Source organism: Centruroides sculpturatus, unplaced genomic scaffold (assembly GCF_000671375.1).
Source record: "Centruroides sculpturatus isolate CEXI.00-Female unplaced genomic scaffold, Cexi_2.0 scaffold1058, whole genome shotgun sequence".
Classification (NCBI taxonomy): Eukaryota; Metazoa; Arthropoda; class Arachnida; order Scorpiones; family Buthidae; genus Centruroides; species Centruroides sculpturatus.
In genome coordinates, this window is record NW_019385289.1 from 133,439 (window position 1) to 153,864 (window position 20,426).

At 29.5% G+C, this 20,426-nt stretch overlaps 1 protein-coding gene across 1 annotated transcript in view; it reads left to right on the top strand.

Moving 5' to 3' along the window:
* LOC111637227 (voltage-dependent calcium channel subunit alpha-2/delta-3-like) overlaps positions 1–18,569 on the top strand; it is a 130,398-nt gene extending 111,829 nt beyond the window's left edge. Inside the window, exons 29-39 of the mRNA XM_023382670.1 lie at positions 595–707; positions 774–913; positions 989–1,027; positions 8,012–8,074; positions 10,988–11,058; positions 11,141–11,216; positions 14,284–14,336; positions 14,400–14,458; positions 15,664–15,823; positions 17,261–17,453; positions 17,540–18,569. Of these exons, the coding sequence (XP_023238438.1) occupies positions 595–707; positions 774–913; positions 989–1,027; positions 8,012–8,074; positions 10,988–11,058; positions 11,141–11,216; positions 14,284–14,336; positions 14,400–14,458; positions 15,664–15,823; positions 17,261–17,453; positions 17,540–17,638 (1,066 nt within the window). The 3' untranslated portion in view covers positions 17,639–18,569. The remainder of the gene's footprint in view (positions 1–594; positions 708–773; positions 914–988; positions 1,028–8,011; positions 8,075–10,987; positions 11,059–11,140; positions 11,217–14,283; positions 14,337–14,399; positions 14,459–15,663; positions 15,824–17,260; positions 17,454–17,539) is intronic.
* The last annotated feature ends 1,857 nt before the right edge of the window (positions 18,570–20,426 follow it).

Sequence of the window (20,426 nt, forward strand, 5' to 3'; positions counted from 1 at the left end):
AATTAAATGAAAAAAAAAAATTAAATTCTGAGATTAATGAATATCACTTAGGAATTATAGTCACATATCTTGCACCTTCTAATGATAAAAAGATGACAGATGGACTTGTTTAACTCAGAATTGGATTGCTCAATTGTCTCACATATTTAATGACTATGGATTTTCCATCAATTTAGTTTTTGATTATTTCAGAAATAATAATCATTATATTAATCAATTAATGCTTAGAGTTGTAGAATGTTCCATTACTCAGGATATTGAAGTGATAAATATTAAGAGAAGTGATAAATAAGATCAAGAATCAAAGATCACTGAAGATCAAAATAAAAGCCAAAGTTTAGGTAATCATATGTACAATAAATTCAATCTAGCCACCACTAATGAAATTTACAATTGCTATAATGGTGTAAGAAGACTCTTAAATGTAAAATCTTAAAATACTACATGTTATTCTAAAGCGGAGATATGTTTAATTTTTGTTATTGAATGTTTATTTTCCATCTTTCTTCATCGTCATGTACCCCCTTGTAACAGGCGACTGCCTATTATGTTCAATAAACTAAACTAAACTATATTTATTACATTTATTATTAGGCCCTTTCAAGATATACATGTTCGAGCTATTGATGAATTGTTTTACAAACGTGCTGTTGACTTTTATAATATTAACAGTTCTGCCTTTGTTTTTTCTGTCCCACACAATGCAGGTAAGAATACAATTTTCAGATTTTAATTTGATTGATTATCAAATATTACAACTGAATTATTTGCAGGTTCAAAGAAAAATACCAAAGTAACTGCAAGTCATGCCATCTTTTTGGGTACTGGAAAGAAAAAAGCTCCCGCTGCTGTCGTCGGATTACAATTTCTTCATTCTGTTTTTTCTAAAACGTTTTTTGATATTACATCAAAAGTTAGTTTACAATAATAATTTATTTAAATAAATGTATTAAATTTTAATTGATAATTTAAATCATTTTTGTTATAGTGTATGCTGCAACCATGCAGATATAAATGTGGTGGAGAGGTAATTATTTTTTTATTATTATAGCAATGTAAAAGTAAAATTTGATTTCATACATAAGGAATCAAATTTATGACATAAATTATAGCTACAACTTCACTTATAAAGAAATAAATTTCACTTTATTTCTTTATAAGAAGTTTAGTTAACACTAAATAGTGCTAAACATCTTAAAAACTGTTTTTTCTTTTAAATAATATAACTAATAATATTATAATATGAATAATAATATACTGGTTTTTTATAATATACTGCAAAGATTCTTAACTGATGCTACAAAATTTAAAAAAATATCATGTTAATTGTTTCTCTATCTTTGCATTTTTTATATAAGAAATATGCAAATATTAAAATCTTTGACTTCACTTTATATGTATAAATGAATCTTTGATGTGATACTAGCTCATTGTTGTGCCATCCAAATGGTTGAGGACAACTGATATAATGCACAAGTTTAGAGTAAGGTAGAAGTAAATAAATCAGTAATTTATATTACCCTCAATAATGCCTGCAGAAAATCATTTTTTAAAAATATATATATATTTTTATTATTATTCAGAATCATTTTCAAAATATAAAAATTGAAATGATTGTACTGTATTTAAAATTTATCTATCTGACTCAGACTGTTTAAAATTAATTGGGCTGCAATTTGAAAAAATTGTAGACCCATAAATTTCCAGTCATCCATCTGTTTATCTCTCTGTCTGTCCTTCCTTAATATCAAGAATAGAGTTAGATAAATGGAAGTTGGAACCAGATATGCAAAGCTTAGGGGCAGGAGGCTAGCTCTATCCCTTTTATTTCTGCTGGTATTTGGTTTTTTGTGGGTTTTCATCAAGTTTACCTAGTTGTGAATAGTTGTGTCCCAATTAAATATATACAAACTTCCAGTTTGTACCAGAAGTCACATTATTTCAATTCAAAAATACCCCCTTGAACAGTTGTGCCAATCACCTATCTAACTATAGATGATTGGCATGACTCTATTGCTAACAGTAAAAGTACGATGTACAAGGGCANCTTATATATACATATACATGTATATAAGTTATATAATATAGTAAACAAGATTTCCTCTTAAACATTTTAATTGTTACATGATTTATTTAACACAAAAAAGTTCATTCATATTTAATTGAATAAGTAACTGGACAATCAAATTATTTACCTGTTTTAATTTTTAAAATAATAATAACTTTCCATTTTGGAATTTTATGTTATTTTCAGTTGCTAATAGTGTATTACATTTTTCAGGCCAAATATGTTCAAAATGTTTGGTATAACTGTAACATTTGTGGCAACAAGAAGTGGTCTTTTGAGAGTATTAGAATATCTCAGTGAAGAAGAGCGAAGAAATAGTACTGAAAAGTAATTATTTTTAATATTTGCTTGAAAGTATACTAATTTATGTAATATCAATACAAATGACATTACATCCAAGGTATATTTTATTATCAAATACAAGATCTTCCCTACCTACAAGCAGGTTAGGTTTCTGAGATTTTATCATAAGTTGAAAAATAACCTAGAAATTACATTTGTGTACAGAATAACTACTTTTTGTTAGTATTTGATCCTTCAATATGCTTAACAGAATGCATTACACTCATTTACCCTCTCACTGCTGCTTAATAGTGGGCATTACAAATGCAATTTTTTTCACCTTATTCACAGTTTTATAAATTCCAGTTTAGTTTCCATGGTAATAATCGACATGTTTTGTATTTATCTCCAGATTTACTGCTAGATTTACTATTATGTTTTGGAGGAATTTTGAAGCATTAATTGTAATAGTTTATAAAAATTATAAACAATAGCAAGAAATGCCATTACTTTAACATTACCAATTTTTTTTGCCATCTCATAAGCAGCAATGAACCTCAGAATTTGTGCAAAAACAAAAAATGTTGACATGCAATAGAAATAAGTCCACATTAATTATTTATTAAAAATGTATTATACTACTGGACAAAGACTGACTTTGACGCCACTTCATGAGTGGCTAGAGAACTTTAGAATCCAATTTTTAGAATGCAAAATTTAAATTTTAGATGTACAATCGGTCATATTGTTCATAAGTTGAAAAAAGATTAAGATCATAATCAATGTTTCCTCCAAGCTGTGCATATGCACAGCTGAAATGCTTCTGCACCTGTGGATTTTGTTGCTGCACAGCATGTCTTTAATCATAACTGTTATTTTTGTTATGGTTGCCATTGAGTAAACAAACTTATATGAGTATTTTAGTGATTAAATGTGCAATTTAGTTTACAAATAGATTTAAGTATAAATGTGATTTATAATGTTGCTTTTGTTTGTTCTGATCATTACAGCCATTACATGCAAAAACTGATGAATTTAATAATGAAAAAATTAAAATATGTACTTTTATTATTAGTAAACACTATGTTGACTAACACGCCAAATTAATAAATAAACAAAAACAAAAACACTGAGTTCGGCGTTAAATGCGCATTTAACGCCGAACTCAGTGTTTTTGTTTTTGTTTATTAAGTACTTTTATTATAAAAGAGCATCTTGTCTTGAAAATTGTTGAAACTAATATCTTAAATACTATAGTAGAGATAACAGAGACTTATGACAATGCTACTGGTAACATCAAAATGCAACTTTATTACTGGTATGCAGTTTTATGAGAACTGAAATGCATACTAGTAATAAAGTTGCATGCATTCTGATGATAGAAGTGTCATAAGTCTCTGTTATCTCTACTATAGTACTGTATTTGAGATATTAGTGAACTTTTGTGCCCATGAAAATTTCCTGCTGAAAAAATATTAGAGAGAACTTTCTTTTTTTAGTGATATTTGTAAAGTAAAACATGGGAAAATTGATCAAAATTCAAGTTTATTATATATATCATTGAAACTGTATTTTTATGGTAATTTTAAAGAAAGTTAAAGTATTAATCAATCATTGTAAGGACATAAACTTGAAAATTTCCAAGCCAAACTGGATTAAAGGATAACTCCAGATATAATGTCATCTGTTGCTGCCATGCTGGATTCATGATATGCAAAGAAAAACATATTCTCTTAATATCCACAGGGCAGAAAACATTTAAAAATTGAATATATTCATATATTTAAATTAATAATTTCTGCTTTATTGGAATACTCATGTTTCTATTTCCCAAACACTCAAGAATTTTAGTGTTTTGGTAAATATCCAGCTTTGGGAATACAGTATACACACACACATATCTGCTGATAGGCAGTCTGTTTAAAAATTAACCAAACTTTTTGAATTGGGTAAAAATAGTGTGTTCTAGTGTTGTGAAGTTGGCAACACTACATTCATGATAACCTACTGAGTAAGCTGCTTTTTTTTGGATTGTTGATATCTTGTTTTGTTCCCACATTATTGGTTTTTGAGTAAAAGGTGTTTCAGTGTTCATGGTTTTTGCAATGTGCGATTTATGGGAGCAATGATGCAATATACAGTTTTGCATGAAACTGGGGAAAACTTTTACAGAAACATTTCAACTTTTGAATCAAGCTTATGGAGGTAATACTCTAGGTCAGGGGTCACCAAACTTTTTTAACCGTCTACCCCCAATCACTTTCCAAAGCCTCACATTGACCCCCACCATAAAGTTTTATTACAAATGTATGTGTATGAGTGAAAAAAAAAGTTGTGGTCTCTGTATAGGCAAAAAAAAAAAAAAAAAAAGGTTGTGACCCCTTAGTCGCATTGACCCCTCAATCAACCCCTAGCCGCATCGATCCCCTAATCAACCCCCAATGATGTTGCATCGACCTCTGGGGGTCGATATCGACCACTGCTCTAGGTCATACACAGTGTTACAAATACTTTACCTGATTCAAAAGTGGTTGTCAATTAGTTGAAGAGACCCTCAACCAGGAAAGCCTTTGACCCCAACTGATGACACACAAATTCAGAAAATCAGAGTTGTACACTTTGAATTTTTGCCTCAAGGTCAAACATTCAACTGTTAGTACTAAGCAGGTGTTTTGAAACAATTGCATTAAAAAAATTCATAACAAGAGACCAGAGTTGTGGCAAGACAACTCATGGTTCCTTCACCATGACAATCACCTGCTCACTCAGCCTTGTCAATTTGCCAGTTTTGTGCCAAAAGTCAAATGACTGTCCTTCCCAGACTCACCAGTACTCACCAGTCCCAGCTCCTTGTGATTTTTTCTTGTTTTCAAAATTAAAATCAGTGCTGAAAGGATGCTGTTTTGACATAATTGATGACATTAAAACAAATTCGTCACAAGCATTGAAGGACTGTCCAAAACAAGTTTACCAGGACTGCTTTGCCAAATGGAAACACTACTGGGATAAGTGTGTGAATAGGGGAGGGGAGTACTTTGAATGAATGGGACAAGGACAAATAATCTGTAACTTGAAGAATAAAAATTAAAAAAAATAAAGTTTGGTTATTTTTTGAACAGACCTCATACATATACTGTATACAGTCGATCCCCCTATAAGATCATTGATTTTTCCGTTTTATCTGAATTACATGTTGTACGAGTCACTTAGATTTTACAAATACGTGTGCCGAGCTGTGAACGGCTCACATATTTGTAAAATCTAAGTGACTCGTACAACATGTAATTCAGATAAAACGGAAAAATCAATGATCTTATAGGGGAATCGACTGTATATAGTGTGTGTGTATGTGTGTATTGTATAATTAGAAACATTTCCTTGACAATTTCTTAGTCTTATCCTACTTCTGAAGTTTATTAAATATCCTTGTGAAATAATTTGATAGTTTAAATTAAACAGCTTGAAAAATTAAGCAATATGCAATATTATGCTGCTTGTTTGGTTTACAATTTTAAAGTTCCAATTTTCATAAACCTAATCAAATTATTAGAGAAAAACATTTTTAAATGAAACTTCTCCAACAATCTCTGCCTTACTGGAGTAATTATGTCATTTTAACTAATTCTCAAACACCCAAGTTTTTTTCTGAAAGATATCCATTTATATATATATGTTACCGGCAAAGTTTGAAATCCGGCATTCTATAGAATGCCTAGGCATTGTATATAATGCCTAAAACTAGCCGGCAATCTATGAAACGATTTATATTTTACAGATTTCCTAGGCATTCTATAGAATGCCAAATGAGAAACCGGCAAANTATATAAAAGTTCTTGCTGTTTTGATAATTATGTGTATCCAAATTAATTTCTGTTCATGTCAAAAGTTTATAAAAAAATTGTTAAAAAAAATTAATTACTTTATTAAGTGATTTGAAATAATTTTGTATTTCAATTTTTTAAATGATAAAAGCTAGTCCAAATGGGAAAATATACTTTTTTATTTAAATTATTTCAAGAATTATACTTCTCCTTTGGTTAGCTCTTTCTCAGAAATAGTATTATGCGTAACAAAAAAGTAAAGTTGGATGTAACAATAGAGAAGACATTACAATTTTTGTATTCGAGCATATGGTTTCATTTATAATTTAATTATTATTAACAAAGCATAGAAATTGTAGTTGTTATTTATGATATAAATAGATGGAAAGCATTTTATCGATTATTTCTTTATTATAAAAATGTCATTCAATGAAAAAACATTAAAAATGACAGTTTTCTAAAAGTTAGTAAATAAGATTCTTTAGTAGAATATTATTTTCTAACAAATTTTTGTAGCATTCTTAGTACTATACTGTAATTTATAGGAACAATTACTGTAATGTTTATCAATTAATTCTTCTATGGCTTTATTGCAATGAAAGATTTAAAACATCAGTTCCTAAATATATCATCAGCAAATTAAAAAAAAATCTTATGTAAAATTCAAAATAATTAATTTTCAAAAAATATGAAGATAAACATTTTTTCAATATTTTTAATGTTCAGAAATGTCTTAAGTTGAGCATCTTTTGACTTAAAAGACAGACAATAAGTTTCCATTAGAGATGGATTGTCCATAACAGTTCCAGATTCAGAACTTCCAAACATGATAATGGCTAAACATTAAAATGCAAATTTTGTTATTTTAGCTTACAATTGTCATGTTTATCACAAAGTATTGAGGAGATCAAATCAGGGAAAGAGTGGGGTGTCCGGATTTCATGGAAGTCTACATTTACCTCAGAATTCCAGAGAATAAGTATGAAAACTTTGGTGCAGATCAGACAGTGTTTAGGAGTTAGTAAAGGGGACAAAATTAGGGGAGGGGTAAGGTGTCCAGGATTCATGATAGTCTATATTTTCCAAGTTAAACAAAGATAATTTGGAACAGATCAACCAAAGGACAATAATAGAGAGAAACATTTTATATCCTATATAAAGCCAACAAGGAACCGTATAGTCCAGGGTTGTCCAATTTTTTTTCCTTATGGGCCAAATTAGAAATTTACATNTCATTTTCAAAATATAAAAATTGAAATGATTGTACTGTATTTAAAATTTATCTATCTGACTCAGACTGTTTAAAATTAATTGGGCTGCAATTTGAAAAAATTGTAGACCCATAAATTTCCAGTCATCCATCTGTTTATCTCTCTGTCTGTCCTTCCTTAATATCAAGAATAGAGTTAGATAAATGGAAGTTGGAACCAGATATGCAAAGCTTAGGGGCAGGAGGCTAGCTCTATCCCTTTTATTTCTGCTGGTATTTGGTTTTTTGTGGGTTTTCATCAAGTTTACCTAGTTGTGAATAGTTGTGTCCCAATTAAATATATACAAACTTCCAGTTTGTACCAGAAGTCACATTATTTCAATTCAAAAATACCCCCTTGAACAGTTGTGCCAATCACCTATCTAACTATAGATGATTGGCATGACTCTATTGCTAACAGTAAAAGTAAGATGTACAAGGGCAATACACTACAAAAAAATTGCGAACATTGTGATGATGTTACAATAAATAATTGCTCGTTTTAATTAAGAATATTTAAATTATAGCATTTAATATTTATTTGAATCAATTTTTTATCATCAAAGTAATTAATTATGTTTAATTTTTTAGGATCTAGATTGTTACCTTTTGGACAATAATGGATTTACTGTAGTTTCTGAAGAATATGAACAGGTAGGTAAAGAATTCTAATATTTATTTACTAATTCATAAGAAATTAGTAATTCCATTACTGAAACTTAAATATAAGAAATCAAATATTTAAATATGGAATAAATTTCTCTGGAAATATTTTATCTTTTGTTTTTCAGATTACAATATAGTAGAATATAAGATGGAATGTTGTTGAAAGTTAATTCTTTAGAAATAAAATCAATGTTTGAAAGAATGTTTTACTAGATTGTTAAATTATATTTATCACTTGAAATGAATGGAAATGCAAAGTTTATAATTTTTCTGAATGAACTATTTTTATATAAATTGCATCAGTCTAATAGTAAAAATTACAATTTTAGACTTACAAGTTAGTATATATAAAAATATCGGAATTTATATTTGCATTTGTCAAGTAATCATCTTGTAAATATGTTTACAAGAAATTATTGTTATGAATTCAGCAAAATATATTGTTTTTTCTTCAATGACAAATGCTAAAGTTCTCATTATTATTTTTCTATTAAAAATAGAAATTTTCATTTTACTGAAAGTAAAGAATTGAATATTCATCTCATTGCATTAGCAATCTGATGCTGTATGAAATGAATATTCAATTCTTTACTTAATGCCATGAATATCTTAGTTTGGATCTGATCTATACAATAATTTATCATTAGTAGTATGAACTTTAAGCATTATTCCTAACTCTCCCCATTTTGACCAATACCATTGAAGATAATGATCATAATGAGTGAAATCATGGCCAGCCATACAGCCTTAATTTGCTAGTGTCTCAGGTAGACAAAGGTAAACACAGTTATGACATGTGAAATATATTGAATTTTATTTAATTCTATACAGAAATTCATCTACAGATTTTATTAAAACTGTAAATTTAACATATTGTTACATTTCTTTTAATATCATATCTAAAATTAATTCTTTCAGCAAACAACAAATTAACATGTATATATGATTTGACAATACACGAGTTTCATGTATTGTCAAATCATATATAATTTCACTTGCTAATACTTATTTAAACTATTACTTCATATATAAGGGACATCCAGAAAAAATCACATTTGACTATAAAAAAGGAAAAAATAGTAATGATAGGAAAAAGTTTTATTAAGTAATTCGTACAAGACTAGTTTATTTTTTTACATAGTGACCATTATGACTTAAGCACTTGTTGTAGCGCACTAGTTTTTTTTATTCCTTTGTCGTACTTCCACTGCCAGTTTTATAGCCAGTTAGTAACAACTTTCACCTCATCATCCATTCCAAATCCACCCAAAAACTCTTTCAGTTTGGGAAAGAGGTAAAAATCACTGGGGGCCAAGTTGGGACTGTATGGAGAGTGGTCAAAAATGTCCCAGTCAAATTTCTAAAGCAGAGCTTGAGTGGCTGCAGCAGAATGCAGTTGCACATTATCTTCCTTGATTAAACATTAAACATCATTTTCTCACACATTTTTCATTCATAATGTGATTACCATACACTTCTGTGATTTGTCTATAGGACAAACTTTCTTCACGTTTAGAAAACAAATAACACTTTACACTTTGCATTTGGTGGGATTTTCAATTTTTGTACACATTTTAACTCTTGACATAACAATAAGCCTGCTGTTATCGAAACTCTACACATGTTAAGCTAACACATCAGGAAACAAATTTACATTGAATCAATGGTAGTTATTTACCTGTGCAGATTACTATGTGCAAACATTCTTTATTTTCTGGACAACCCTTATATAACAAAATTTAATGCTTTCATTTTTTACATACAGCATAATAATATTCAAATAATTAATATCCATGGCATTTGAATTTATATTTTATAATTTTAAATTGATTAAAGTCAATGTCAGTTTCTTTTTTATGATATCATATATTTATCATTTCATTTCATCAACTAAATATGACTAATCCAAAATTAGTTATAGAAAACAAAATTTTATAATTAACAGATTTATTCATTAAATAGAAATGTAATTTTGATCACTCACCAAAAATAAGAAAAAATCAGATTTATTAAATATTCATCTATGATTGATACTTGCATAATTATAAAAAAAAAAATGCATTGGCAATGTTAATGGATGTAGACAGTTTTTAAAAATCTCAGACAAAATATCTGTTGATTATTATTTACACTTTGTTATTCTATCTTGAAAACCTGATCTTTTTATGTTCAGAAAAGGCTGTACAGTTAAATACTGTAATACCCCGAACTTACGCGATAGGTGGGACCGAGCAATAACCGCGTAAGTCGAATTCACATAAGTCAAGGTATAATTTCGCAATTTGTGTAAAATTCAAGTCGGATGTATGTAAGCTAATAAGTGTTCTCGTTAATCTTATCTCATCTTTTAATTCGTTCATGGTTACAAGAAATCACCACATAGTCTCTCAAGTCTCTGTAACACAAAATAAATTGTAGCTATGTGTCGATTCTGCATGACACATCCGAACACGTAAGCTGAACAATAGTGTGGGGGGAATGAGTTATCAATAATTGTGTGGCGCTCAAACAAAAGACGAATTAATGAGATTTGAAAATCATGTAACTCCGGGTTCACATAATTCGAGGTATTACTGTATAGTGTTTCTGCAGCTGTTTAGCATGCTTCATAAAATTTATTATAACAACATTTAAAAACTGAACTGTGTAAAGTTTGTATGTTTTCTTCATTGAGGAAATATTACAATAATATATTATTATTTTTACTGTCATAATATAACTTTTTAAATATTCATAATTATAAATGCATCTGTTTTAATATTATACTATCAACAGGTACACTAATGAATCTTCCTTTCTTGATGAAAAATAATATTTTTAGAAAGTTTTAAAGTTTAATAATTTTAAATTATGAAAATTAATTCATATTTACACTCAAGATGTAATCATTTCTAATTTCAGACTGGAAAATTTTTTGGAGAAATTGATTTTACTCTATTTAATTCGATGATCAAATACGGAATATATAAAAAGTATGTGATATTGAAATTTTTTCATAATGAAAAGAATTATAAATAGTTTGAAATGAAATAAACATTTTTATCTATTAATTAGGGTTCATTTATTTGACTATCAGGCTATTTGCTTTGAACCAACAGATTCTTCTGGTCCAGCTGCATTCCTTTTAACTGTAAGTTCTTTTTTTTAATAAATTACCATAAATTTAATTAGATATGTGACATCGAGAAACTTGAGACAATGTTTATCAATGTAGTTAGCCTGGGTGAGCAGTAAGTGATTTATTGTTGAGAAAAGAAAAAAACATGATGAAAAGTACAGATAAAAAAGAGAAATGTAATAAAGAAATTAAATTAAACAAAAAAATAAGAAATAAAATAAAATCAGTTGCCATTTAAGCCAGAAAAGTCTTGGATAAATTGGAGTCGCTTGTTAAAAGCAGCTGCATTTGAGATTTTGTCCAGTCTCCACTGAGGGAACTGTGTCTGAAACATAACATCAGTGAGTTGCTTGACATGACTAAAAAACTTGTATTTGAAATAGTTACATAAAAGTTGAAAATTTCTGATGGGACAAGAGGAAGGAGTTGAGCTGGTTTAATTCAGAGCAAGGTCAGTAGCTCATATTCAGGTTTGCCTCAGATATGATCCCAGTGTGATACCACTATGTCCCACTATGCTGATCCCATGTGGAAAAACCAAATCACCCGAGTTAAAGAAAATTGTTAGGTCTACATGACATTAGTGCTATGGTCTCCACGTGGAGTACACAAAGGGATACTTGGGGTATGCCAAGTTTCCCTAATATAATATATTATATTAAACTTATAATAACTATTTTCGTCTTAGGGTACACAATCAAAAAAGTTTCAAGATCACTGAATTAGTATATGTAGAGTTGACATATTTTCAGAAGATCCCTAAAATACGAGGAATGTTCAAAAAGTATTGGACCTTTGGTCAGCAAAAATACATTTATTGATTTTGAGGTACAAAACCCTAATCCCTTCAAAGTAGTCTGTCTCCTTAGTAATGTATACACTTCTCCCAGCACTCCTGCCATTGCTGGAAACACTGCTGGAACAGCCATTAGCCAGTCTGTCGCATTCTGCATGATGTCTTCTCTTCACTAAAATTGGGTTCGTTTTAGCGGCATTTTCAGCTTGGGAAATAGCCAAAAGTCACACGGAGCCATGTCGGGAGAGTACGGAGCATGACGAACCACAGGAATGTTGTGTTTGGCAACAAAAGTCCAAATCAGATGTGCAGAATGGGCGAGTGCATTATCATGATGGAGCTGCCAAGTTTTGGTTGACCACAGATCTGGTCATTTGTGTTGTACAGCATCACAAAGATGATGAAGGACCTCCTGGTAGTATTCCTTTGCAATGGTTTGGCCTTGTGATGTGTACTCAGGATACACCATCTCGTGGGAGTTGAAAAAATTGTCAACACGACCTTGACATTGCTGTGGAACTGCCATGCTTTTCTTGGCCTTGAGGATCATCCCCGAAAGCCTGCTGAATCTTGCAAATGGTTTCCGCTTGGGTATCGCCAAGCTTTTGGCAAAATTTGATGTAATATCACTGCTCACATTGTTCAGTCATTTTCCAACTTAGTGGAATCCGACGAGCACTCACTACATGTCCTCACTCATACTCCGACTGCCAGTGACTGACGCTTCCTGCAGGCGGGAAAAAATTCAGGACTGTGCATGACTGTCCCCTCCACAACTCCACTGAAAGAGACCTCCCGTGCATCATTGGTTTACATGGGAAAAATAAAGGTTCGATACTTTTTGAACGCCCCTCGTATATCAAAAATTGCTAAATTCTTTTTCTGCTACTGTCCCCATTTAAGTGAAAAATTGTCCCAATTAAGCGTTTAAATTATGTATTCCCATTATTAGAGCTAGGTAACATGGCACCATCTAGTGGAAATGTGGGATGTTCCTTTCTTCTTAGAATTCGTATAACTTTTCTGTAGTTCAACCAAAATTCACCAAACTCTGGAGAAATATTAAGTAACTGTGTGCCTTTATATTTCAAGAAACAGCACCCAAAAATGTCAAAATGCTTTTTTGTTATTAAGCGTCAAAGTGGAGAAAGTCAACACTTGTTTTTTGAATATATTTTTTCTCAGAGTGGATTATATTTTACAAAAAGTATTTCCTACAAAGGACAAGGTTATACTGAGCATTTTGACACCAAAATCACAAAAATCTAACGTGGGAATTATTTTTAAAAACTTGGACAAGAAAGTGAAAATGATATTCCAGTAGACTGTGCTTCGCCCATGCAATTAAAGTCAAGAAATTATTCTAGAAAGAAAACTGAACATTAGACTGCTGCTGATAAAAGTCCCTCATAAAAGAATTTATTTACTTTAAAATATGTAAAAATAGTAAATCAAGCAAAGAAATAATAATGAATTTTTTCCAGCCCATTTTGATTAATTAGTAATACCAGGTGGTCAAACAAAATTAGAACTTGCAAGAAGTAACACAAGAAGTTTGGTAACGTCATGAGCCAGTGATGCAACAAACACATCTGGTTCAACAAAGTTTGACCTATAGCTTTACCAAACTCCTTACAATATTTCTCATGAGTTTACTTTAACTTGATCACAATATCTAAATCTAAAAGGGCAAAATTTCTGTTACATTGAAAATTAATTATAATTATTAATATTTATGTCAAATAGCCTTGCAGTAAGACATTCTGCTACCATAATTGGTTGGGATTTAAATCTGATTGATATATTTATGAAAAATCACAATACTAAGGATAATTTACTTAAAAATAAGGATATTTTGTCAACTTTCATCCATACTGATTCATTTCATTGCATATAAGGCTGGGTTCACAAAATGTATCAGTGAAATAATGCCAATATTTTGTCATTGTAGCATATCATGAATACAATCAAACATTGTTATATATTGTTCATCTATATCATTACTTTATGAAAGCAGCAGAAGTGTTGCCATTCACTTATAATATTAAAATAATCGCTGAAGTTTAATTAATGTAGAGTAATTTGAATCCTGAAAGTAGATATCAAATCCTAATTATTTTGTTATCAATCTCTATTATTTGTATTATATACAATTTTGAAATTTATATTATTTATAAAATTATTTCATGAATTGCCGTCATTTGGCTTCAAACTCAATTATTTAAATATTAATAGAAATATTAAATTGTTTAATCATTTGTTTTAAATAAAAATTTTTTACAGCCTTTTCATCATGTGAAAAATATGTTGAGCTGGCTTTGGAGTAAATTAGCTGTGTAAGTATTTGATATTAACTAGTTAGTATTCTGTATAAAGACTTATATTTTTTCCTCTTTCAGATTTTTAGTTAATTACAGCCTGTATGGACTTTGGTCTCATGAAGGAGTATTTGCTTCAGGTAATTGTTATCAGTCATTAAAATTATTTTTATGATTTGTATGTAATAATATCATTATTCTTTTACAACTGTTACTTTTCTATATCTTCTAGTTACTATAGTATGGTATAGTATAATCTAACAATACTGAATCTTCTATTATTATTTAATTGTTACCAATATAGCTATTCTTAATTGAATTATTTTATTTTAAATAATTTGGTAGTAAATTATGTAAAAACATGAAAAGAGAGTTTATCATGTTTGTTTTTTGCTTGTATTAAATTACATATTAATTGTCAATATTAATATGTAATTTTGCAAATAATAAACAAAGCATTTCAGTTACTTTGTTTATTCATCTCTGGGCAGAGCTGAGGTAAACCTCATGCTTGGTGCCCCCAATTTAACATTAATTTCATAAAAAATTCTACAAGTTAATTTTGGTGCTTGGGGAACATGCCCACCTTCATCCCCTTAGTTACATTACTGTATCTGGGTCACATATTTGACAATTAGTTGGTCCACAGATTGGCAGACTATTACATTTATCTGTCCTCAATAACTTGTAAAAGCATTTGATAATACTTTTTCAGAAATAAACCTAAAATAATAAACTTTCATTACAGGTCTGTTGTGCATATTTTTTTATATCTCCTTTCCCTCTGGATGTCCAATAAAACCCAATCCCCCTTAAAACGTTTATCATTTTATATGAATGATAGCTACCATAAGTAGAAATGAAACATACAAGAAATTTAAATAAATATAATAAGCTGTATAAAATTTAATGAAATAAATGACATTCATTAATGCTAAACCCCCCTCATCCTTCCAATGTTGATGTCATTTATGGACAGCCCCTTATACATAATTTTAAATTATTTAAATGTAATCAATATAACACTAGTTGAAATGTAAATTGTCTAAAGAGGAAACTAAGGAATTCTTCTATTATTGTAGGAAACTATGTTTGAGTCTGATCTAAGTTGCATGGTTCATCACTCATGGTTAGGACTTTCTGTCTATCAACCAGTGTTTGTAGATTCCATTGCATAATTATTTTCATTACAAACAAGTTTGATATCTTAAGTCTGATTATAAATCTGTTGTTCTTGAAAAACTTCAAGCTATTCTAGATACTAATATTGACTAATTGGAACAAAAAGGATTAATATTATACAGGACACATAATGCATTATGATATTTGTTTGCATTTTTCCTAGATTATGGTTTTAATCAAGCAGATTATGATGATGTTTTATTGAATAAAACCAAACCAAGACCATGTGAAAAGGAATTATATCTATATGAAATGCAAGTTAAAGATTCAGGAGATCCAATCAAAGGCAGACTGTCAATGTGCCATCAGACAGGTTGTGACAAGTAAGTTAAATATCATTTCCTTAGAGTTTATTAAAATTTCATATTGACTGTGATTTTTGAATTAATGCATTTCATTTATTTGAGTTAAAGTTTTCATGAAAGTAGATGATTCAAAATGCTCTGTTTCTCAGAATAATTTAAAATTTTGATTATGTAATTTTACTTAGTTATGAAGTATAAAATCTTTAAAAAGTCATTCTTTGTGTTTTGAATTCTTTATCAGTTCTAAACACTAAATTATCTCAACTTCCAAGTGGCATATTTCTGAAGTTAGGTTTATGTATGGCAGAACTGCATCAATGTTGTCATTAATTAAAATGAGAAATAAGAATTTTGTAATCATTGAATCATAACAAGAAGGGGATGTCAATATTGAAGTCACAAATTTTTTTCAAAACATCCCAGTTCATCATTGGCTGATTTGGAAATTGATACATTTGATACAAACAATTGATACATTTTTCATGATTTGCAGACCAAAAGCCATACATAAAACAGAAGTAAATTGTAATCATGTAGAGTAAGTTTTAAAGTTTCATACCATGTCATAGATGTTTAAGATTTGTTGTGTGCTGCATGTTACATAACATGCAGCACACAACAGTGGCAACATTGGCTGTTGCTACCATGATGATGCTTATGAGGCAGAGGCAATGCACCCATGAGAAAAGTCATACGGTATAGTTTAACCAAATATTCAAAATTTTTTAGTGTTTTTGAATAAAATTTTTAAATGTTTAAGAGAGTTCTATATGGTTAACATTAAAAAATATTTGGCAAAATTTCAATAAGAACTAATTTTACATTTCTAAAGCACATTTATGTTTCAAATGTGGAAGAAAACAAATTTCCACTCTAGTACTGCTTGCATTTTTAAATAAAACATATTTTTTATTTCATAAGAAACCAATCTTTTGTTTATTTAAGAATTTTATAAGATTATATGGACATTTAATATCCAATTAGCAATATTTCACAGATAATCTTCATCCACATATACATTAATATAGATAGAAACATTTGTTCATAACTTCTGTTATATGGACATTAAGAGGTTTTTCTTCCATACTCACAATATAAACAACTGGTTATATGAGTCAAACTAGTCATATAGAGCAGCAGGACTCTATCAGATTTTCTAGTGTATGTGCTAGCAGTTATATGCTAACTTAACATTATATGCAAATTATCGCTTCATATCTCATACCAGACTAATCTTTTGACTGGAATATCAAATTCTTGAAATTAATAATGATTTATTTTCAAATTTTTAAATCCTCCTAAGAATGGGGAATTGTTTTTGAATATTATTAACTAACTTCATTAATTAATTATATAATTTTTATTCACAGAACTTATAAAAATAATTATTTTTTAAATGAGCTATAATTAACTTTTGTATTTTAAAAGTAATAAACAACAATTTTTTTATTTCAGGCAATTTATCGTACAACAAGTCCCATATACAAATCTTTTAATGTTAGTTGTTTATACATCTTGTCCATGCGAGAAGAATTCCGTTAAACTTACGGCAGAAGAATATCAAGCAAATAATACCGTAAAATGCTTACATATGAAAACGGGTCTTTATAGGGACAGGCCGAAATCTTGTACTAATTATCATGCAGGAGTAAGTAGCAATCTTTTAAGTTTTATAATTTTTGCATGTGTGTATATGAATTTTAAAAAATATATATATACACACACATTTTTCAGGAAAGCGAAATCAAACAGTGTGGAAAATGTTCAGTTACCAGTGCTTCCATATTCCTCTTATTCATTGCCTTTGTGCTAAGTAGGCACGTGCTCATTTGAAAAAGACTGACTGCTGTGTATGCCTTCTGTGATGTGATGCCTCATTGCCTTGCCTCACTTCACGGACAGAGAATATTTCTCATCGGGTTACGGCAAACGTCTCACACTGCGGTCCTAAATACTTTTTTAATCACCCGGAGGATATAACAAGGCACGGAGACACTTTTGTGCACAATATATGCATCGTGTCGGACGATAAAATATTAGAACCGTTGCGCTTTGAGTCCCAATGGACGAACAGTAAATAAATAAAAAAATCTAAGTCTTCCCAAGCTCCCACTAGTTGCCATTTATTATCGACCAAGTAAGTCTGATGATACCGAACACGTAAATAAGACCTAGCTAAAATTGAACTCGTGGCCAACTTGTGGGGCTCACCACCTGTGCCATATCACTGTATGCGTGTCATGGTGACAGAACACTGTGTTTTCTACCTATGGTCTTCCCTTAAAGTGTATGTGTAGCAAAAACACTTCATCCGTGAGTGTTGCTTGCTTAGTGGTATATCAAAGAATTATCACGGGTTGTTGTTTGTGAAGATACAACCAGTGTTTTTGAAACACAAAAATGTAAAAACATGTGCAGGCTAGCAGTTAAATTTTAGCTGTTATCTGTAAAAATAGGCCTATCGTAGCTAAAACAAAACAGGTGCTTCAGAATTTCTATTGTAAACATCACTAACAGGTTGTTGTCATTATGGTAGCTCAAAAATTTAAACAACTGGAAAATGCTACCATCATCACTAGTTAAATTACATATCAAGGTCAGTTTATTTTTAATTTTTGCAATATATTGTGTGTGCAATACATATTATGTTTGCTTGTTTGAATTTTAAAATGTTATATTTTGAACACTTCCAAAATGTATTTTAATTGTGGCATTTTAATGTCAGTAGTCAGTTTTGTTGAAATAAATCTTTCATCTTGCCAAACTGTTTCACATTTTTATATAAAAGTTCTTGCTGTTTTGATAATTATGTGTATCCAAATTAATTTCTGTTCATGTCAAAAGTTTATAAAAAAATTGTTAAAAAAAATTAATTACTTTATTAAGTGATTTGAAATAATTTTGTATTTCAATTTTTTAAATGATAAAAGCTAGTCCAAATGGGAAAATATACTTTTTTATTTAAATTATTTCAAGAATTATACTTCTCCTTTGGTTAGCTCTTTCTCAGAAATAGTATTATGCGTAACAAAAAGTAAAGTTGGATGTAACAATAGAGAAGACATTACAATTTTTGTATTCGAGCATATGGTTTCATTTATAATTTAATTATTATTAACAAAGCATAGAAATTGTAGTTGTTATTTATGATATAAATAGATGGAAAGCATTTTATCGATTATTTCTTTATTATAAAAATGTCATTCAATGAAAAAACATTAAAAATGACAGTTTTCTAAAAGTTAGTAAATAAGATTCTTTAGTAGAATATTATTTTCTAACAAATTTTTGTAGCATTCTTAGTACTATACTGTAATTTATAGGAACAATTACTGTAATGTTTATCAATTAATTCTTCTATGGCTTTATTGCAATGAAAGATTTAAAACATCAGTTCCTAAATATATCATCAGCAAATTAAAAAAAAATCTTATGTAAAATTCAAAATAATTAATTTTCAAAAAACATGAAGATAAACATTTTTTCAATATTTTTAATGTTCAGAAATGTCTTAAGTTGAGCATCTTTTGACTTAAAAGACAGACAATAAGTTTCCATTAGAGATGGATTGTCCATAACAGTTCCAGATTCAGAACTTCCAAACATGATAATGGCTAAACATTAAAATGCAAATTTTGTTATTTTAGCTTACAATTGTCATGTTTATCACAAAGTATTGAGGAGATCAAATCAGGGAAAGAGTGGGGTGTCCGGATTTCATGGAAGTCTACATTTACCTCAGAATTCCAGAGAATAAGTATGAAAACTTTGGTGCAGATCAGACAGTGTTTAGGAGTTAGTAAAGGGGACAAAATTAGGGGAGGGGTAAGGTGTCCAGGATTCATGATAGTCTATATTTTCCAAGTTAAACAAAGATAATTTGGAGCAGATCAACCAAAGGACAATAATAGAGAGAAACATTTTATATCCTATATAAAGCCAACAAGGAACCGTATAGTCCAGGGTTGTCCAATTTTTTTTCCTTATGGGCCAAATTAGAAATTTACATATATTCGGTGGGACACAAAGGTACTTTACATAAATATATGCTTTTAAAAACTTCAAATGTTAATATCAAATTTCAATAACAAATTCAGTATTTTTTGTAATTATATATATTATTGTCAATAAAAAAAGTTATAGTTATACTCCCACAAAATAAAAATAAATTCAATGTGATTTTTGACATTGCCATCCTTTTATAATATATCTGCTTTTATGGTACTAGTCTTGATTCTAAGAATCTTAGTTAAATGGGAATCACTCAACTTATTTCTTTCAGCAGTTTTGATGTTTTTCATGCATGAAAACAATTGTTTACAACAGTTTTCTAGAAACAATTACATCATTACAACATCAAAGTGTATTCAGTGAAATGAGAATAATTTTTTCAACATACTTTACCAAAATAAATGAAAATGTATCTAAAAAATGTATAGGGTGCAGTGTGACCTGCGGACTGGACTGGACTAGACTGGACATTCCTGGTCTGGTCCAAGACCAATTCCAACATTACATAATGATTCCAAGAAACTAGATCTCCTGTCTCTTGTTCCCATTTCTGCCAAAGAACCATCTACAAATATTATCCAATGAAAAAAAACTTTTTTCCTAATATAAA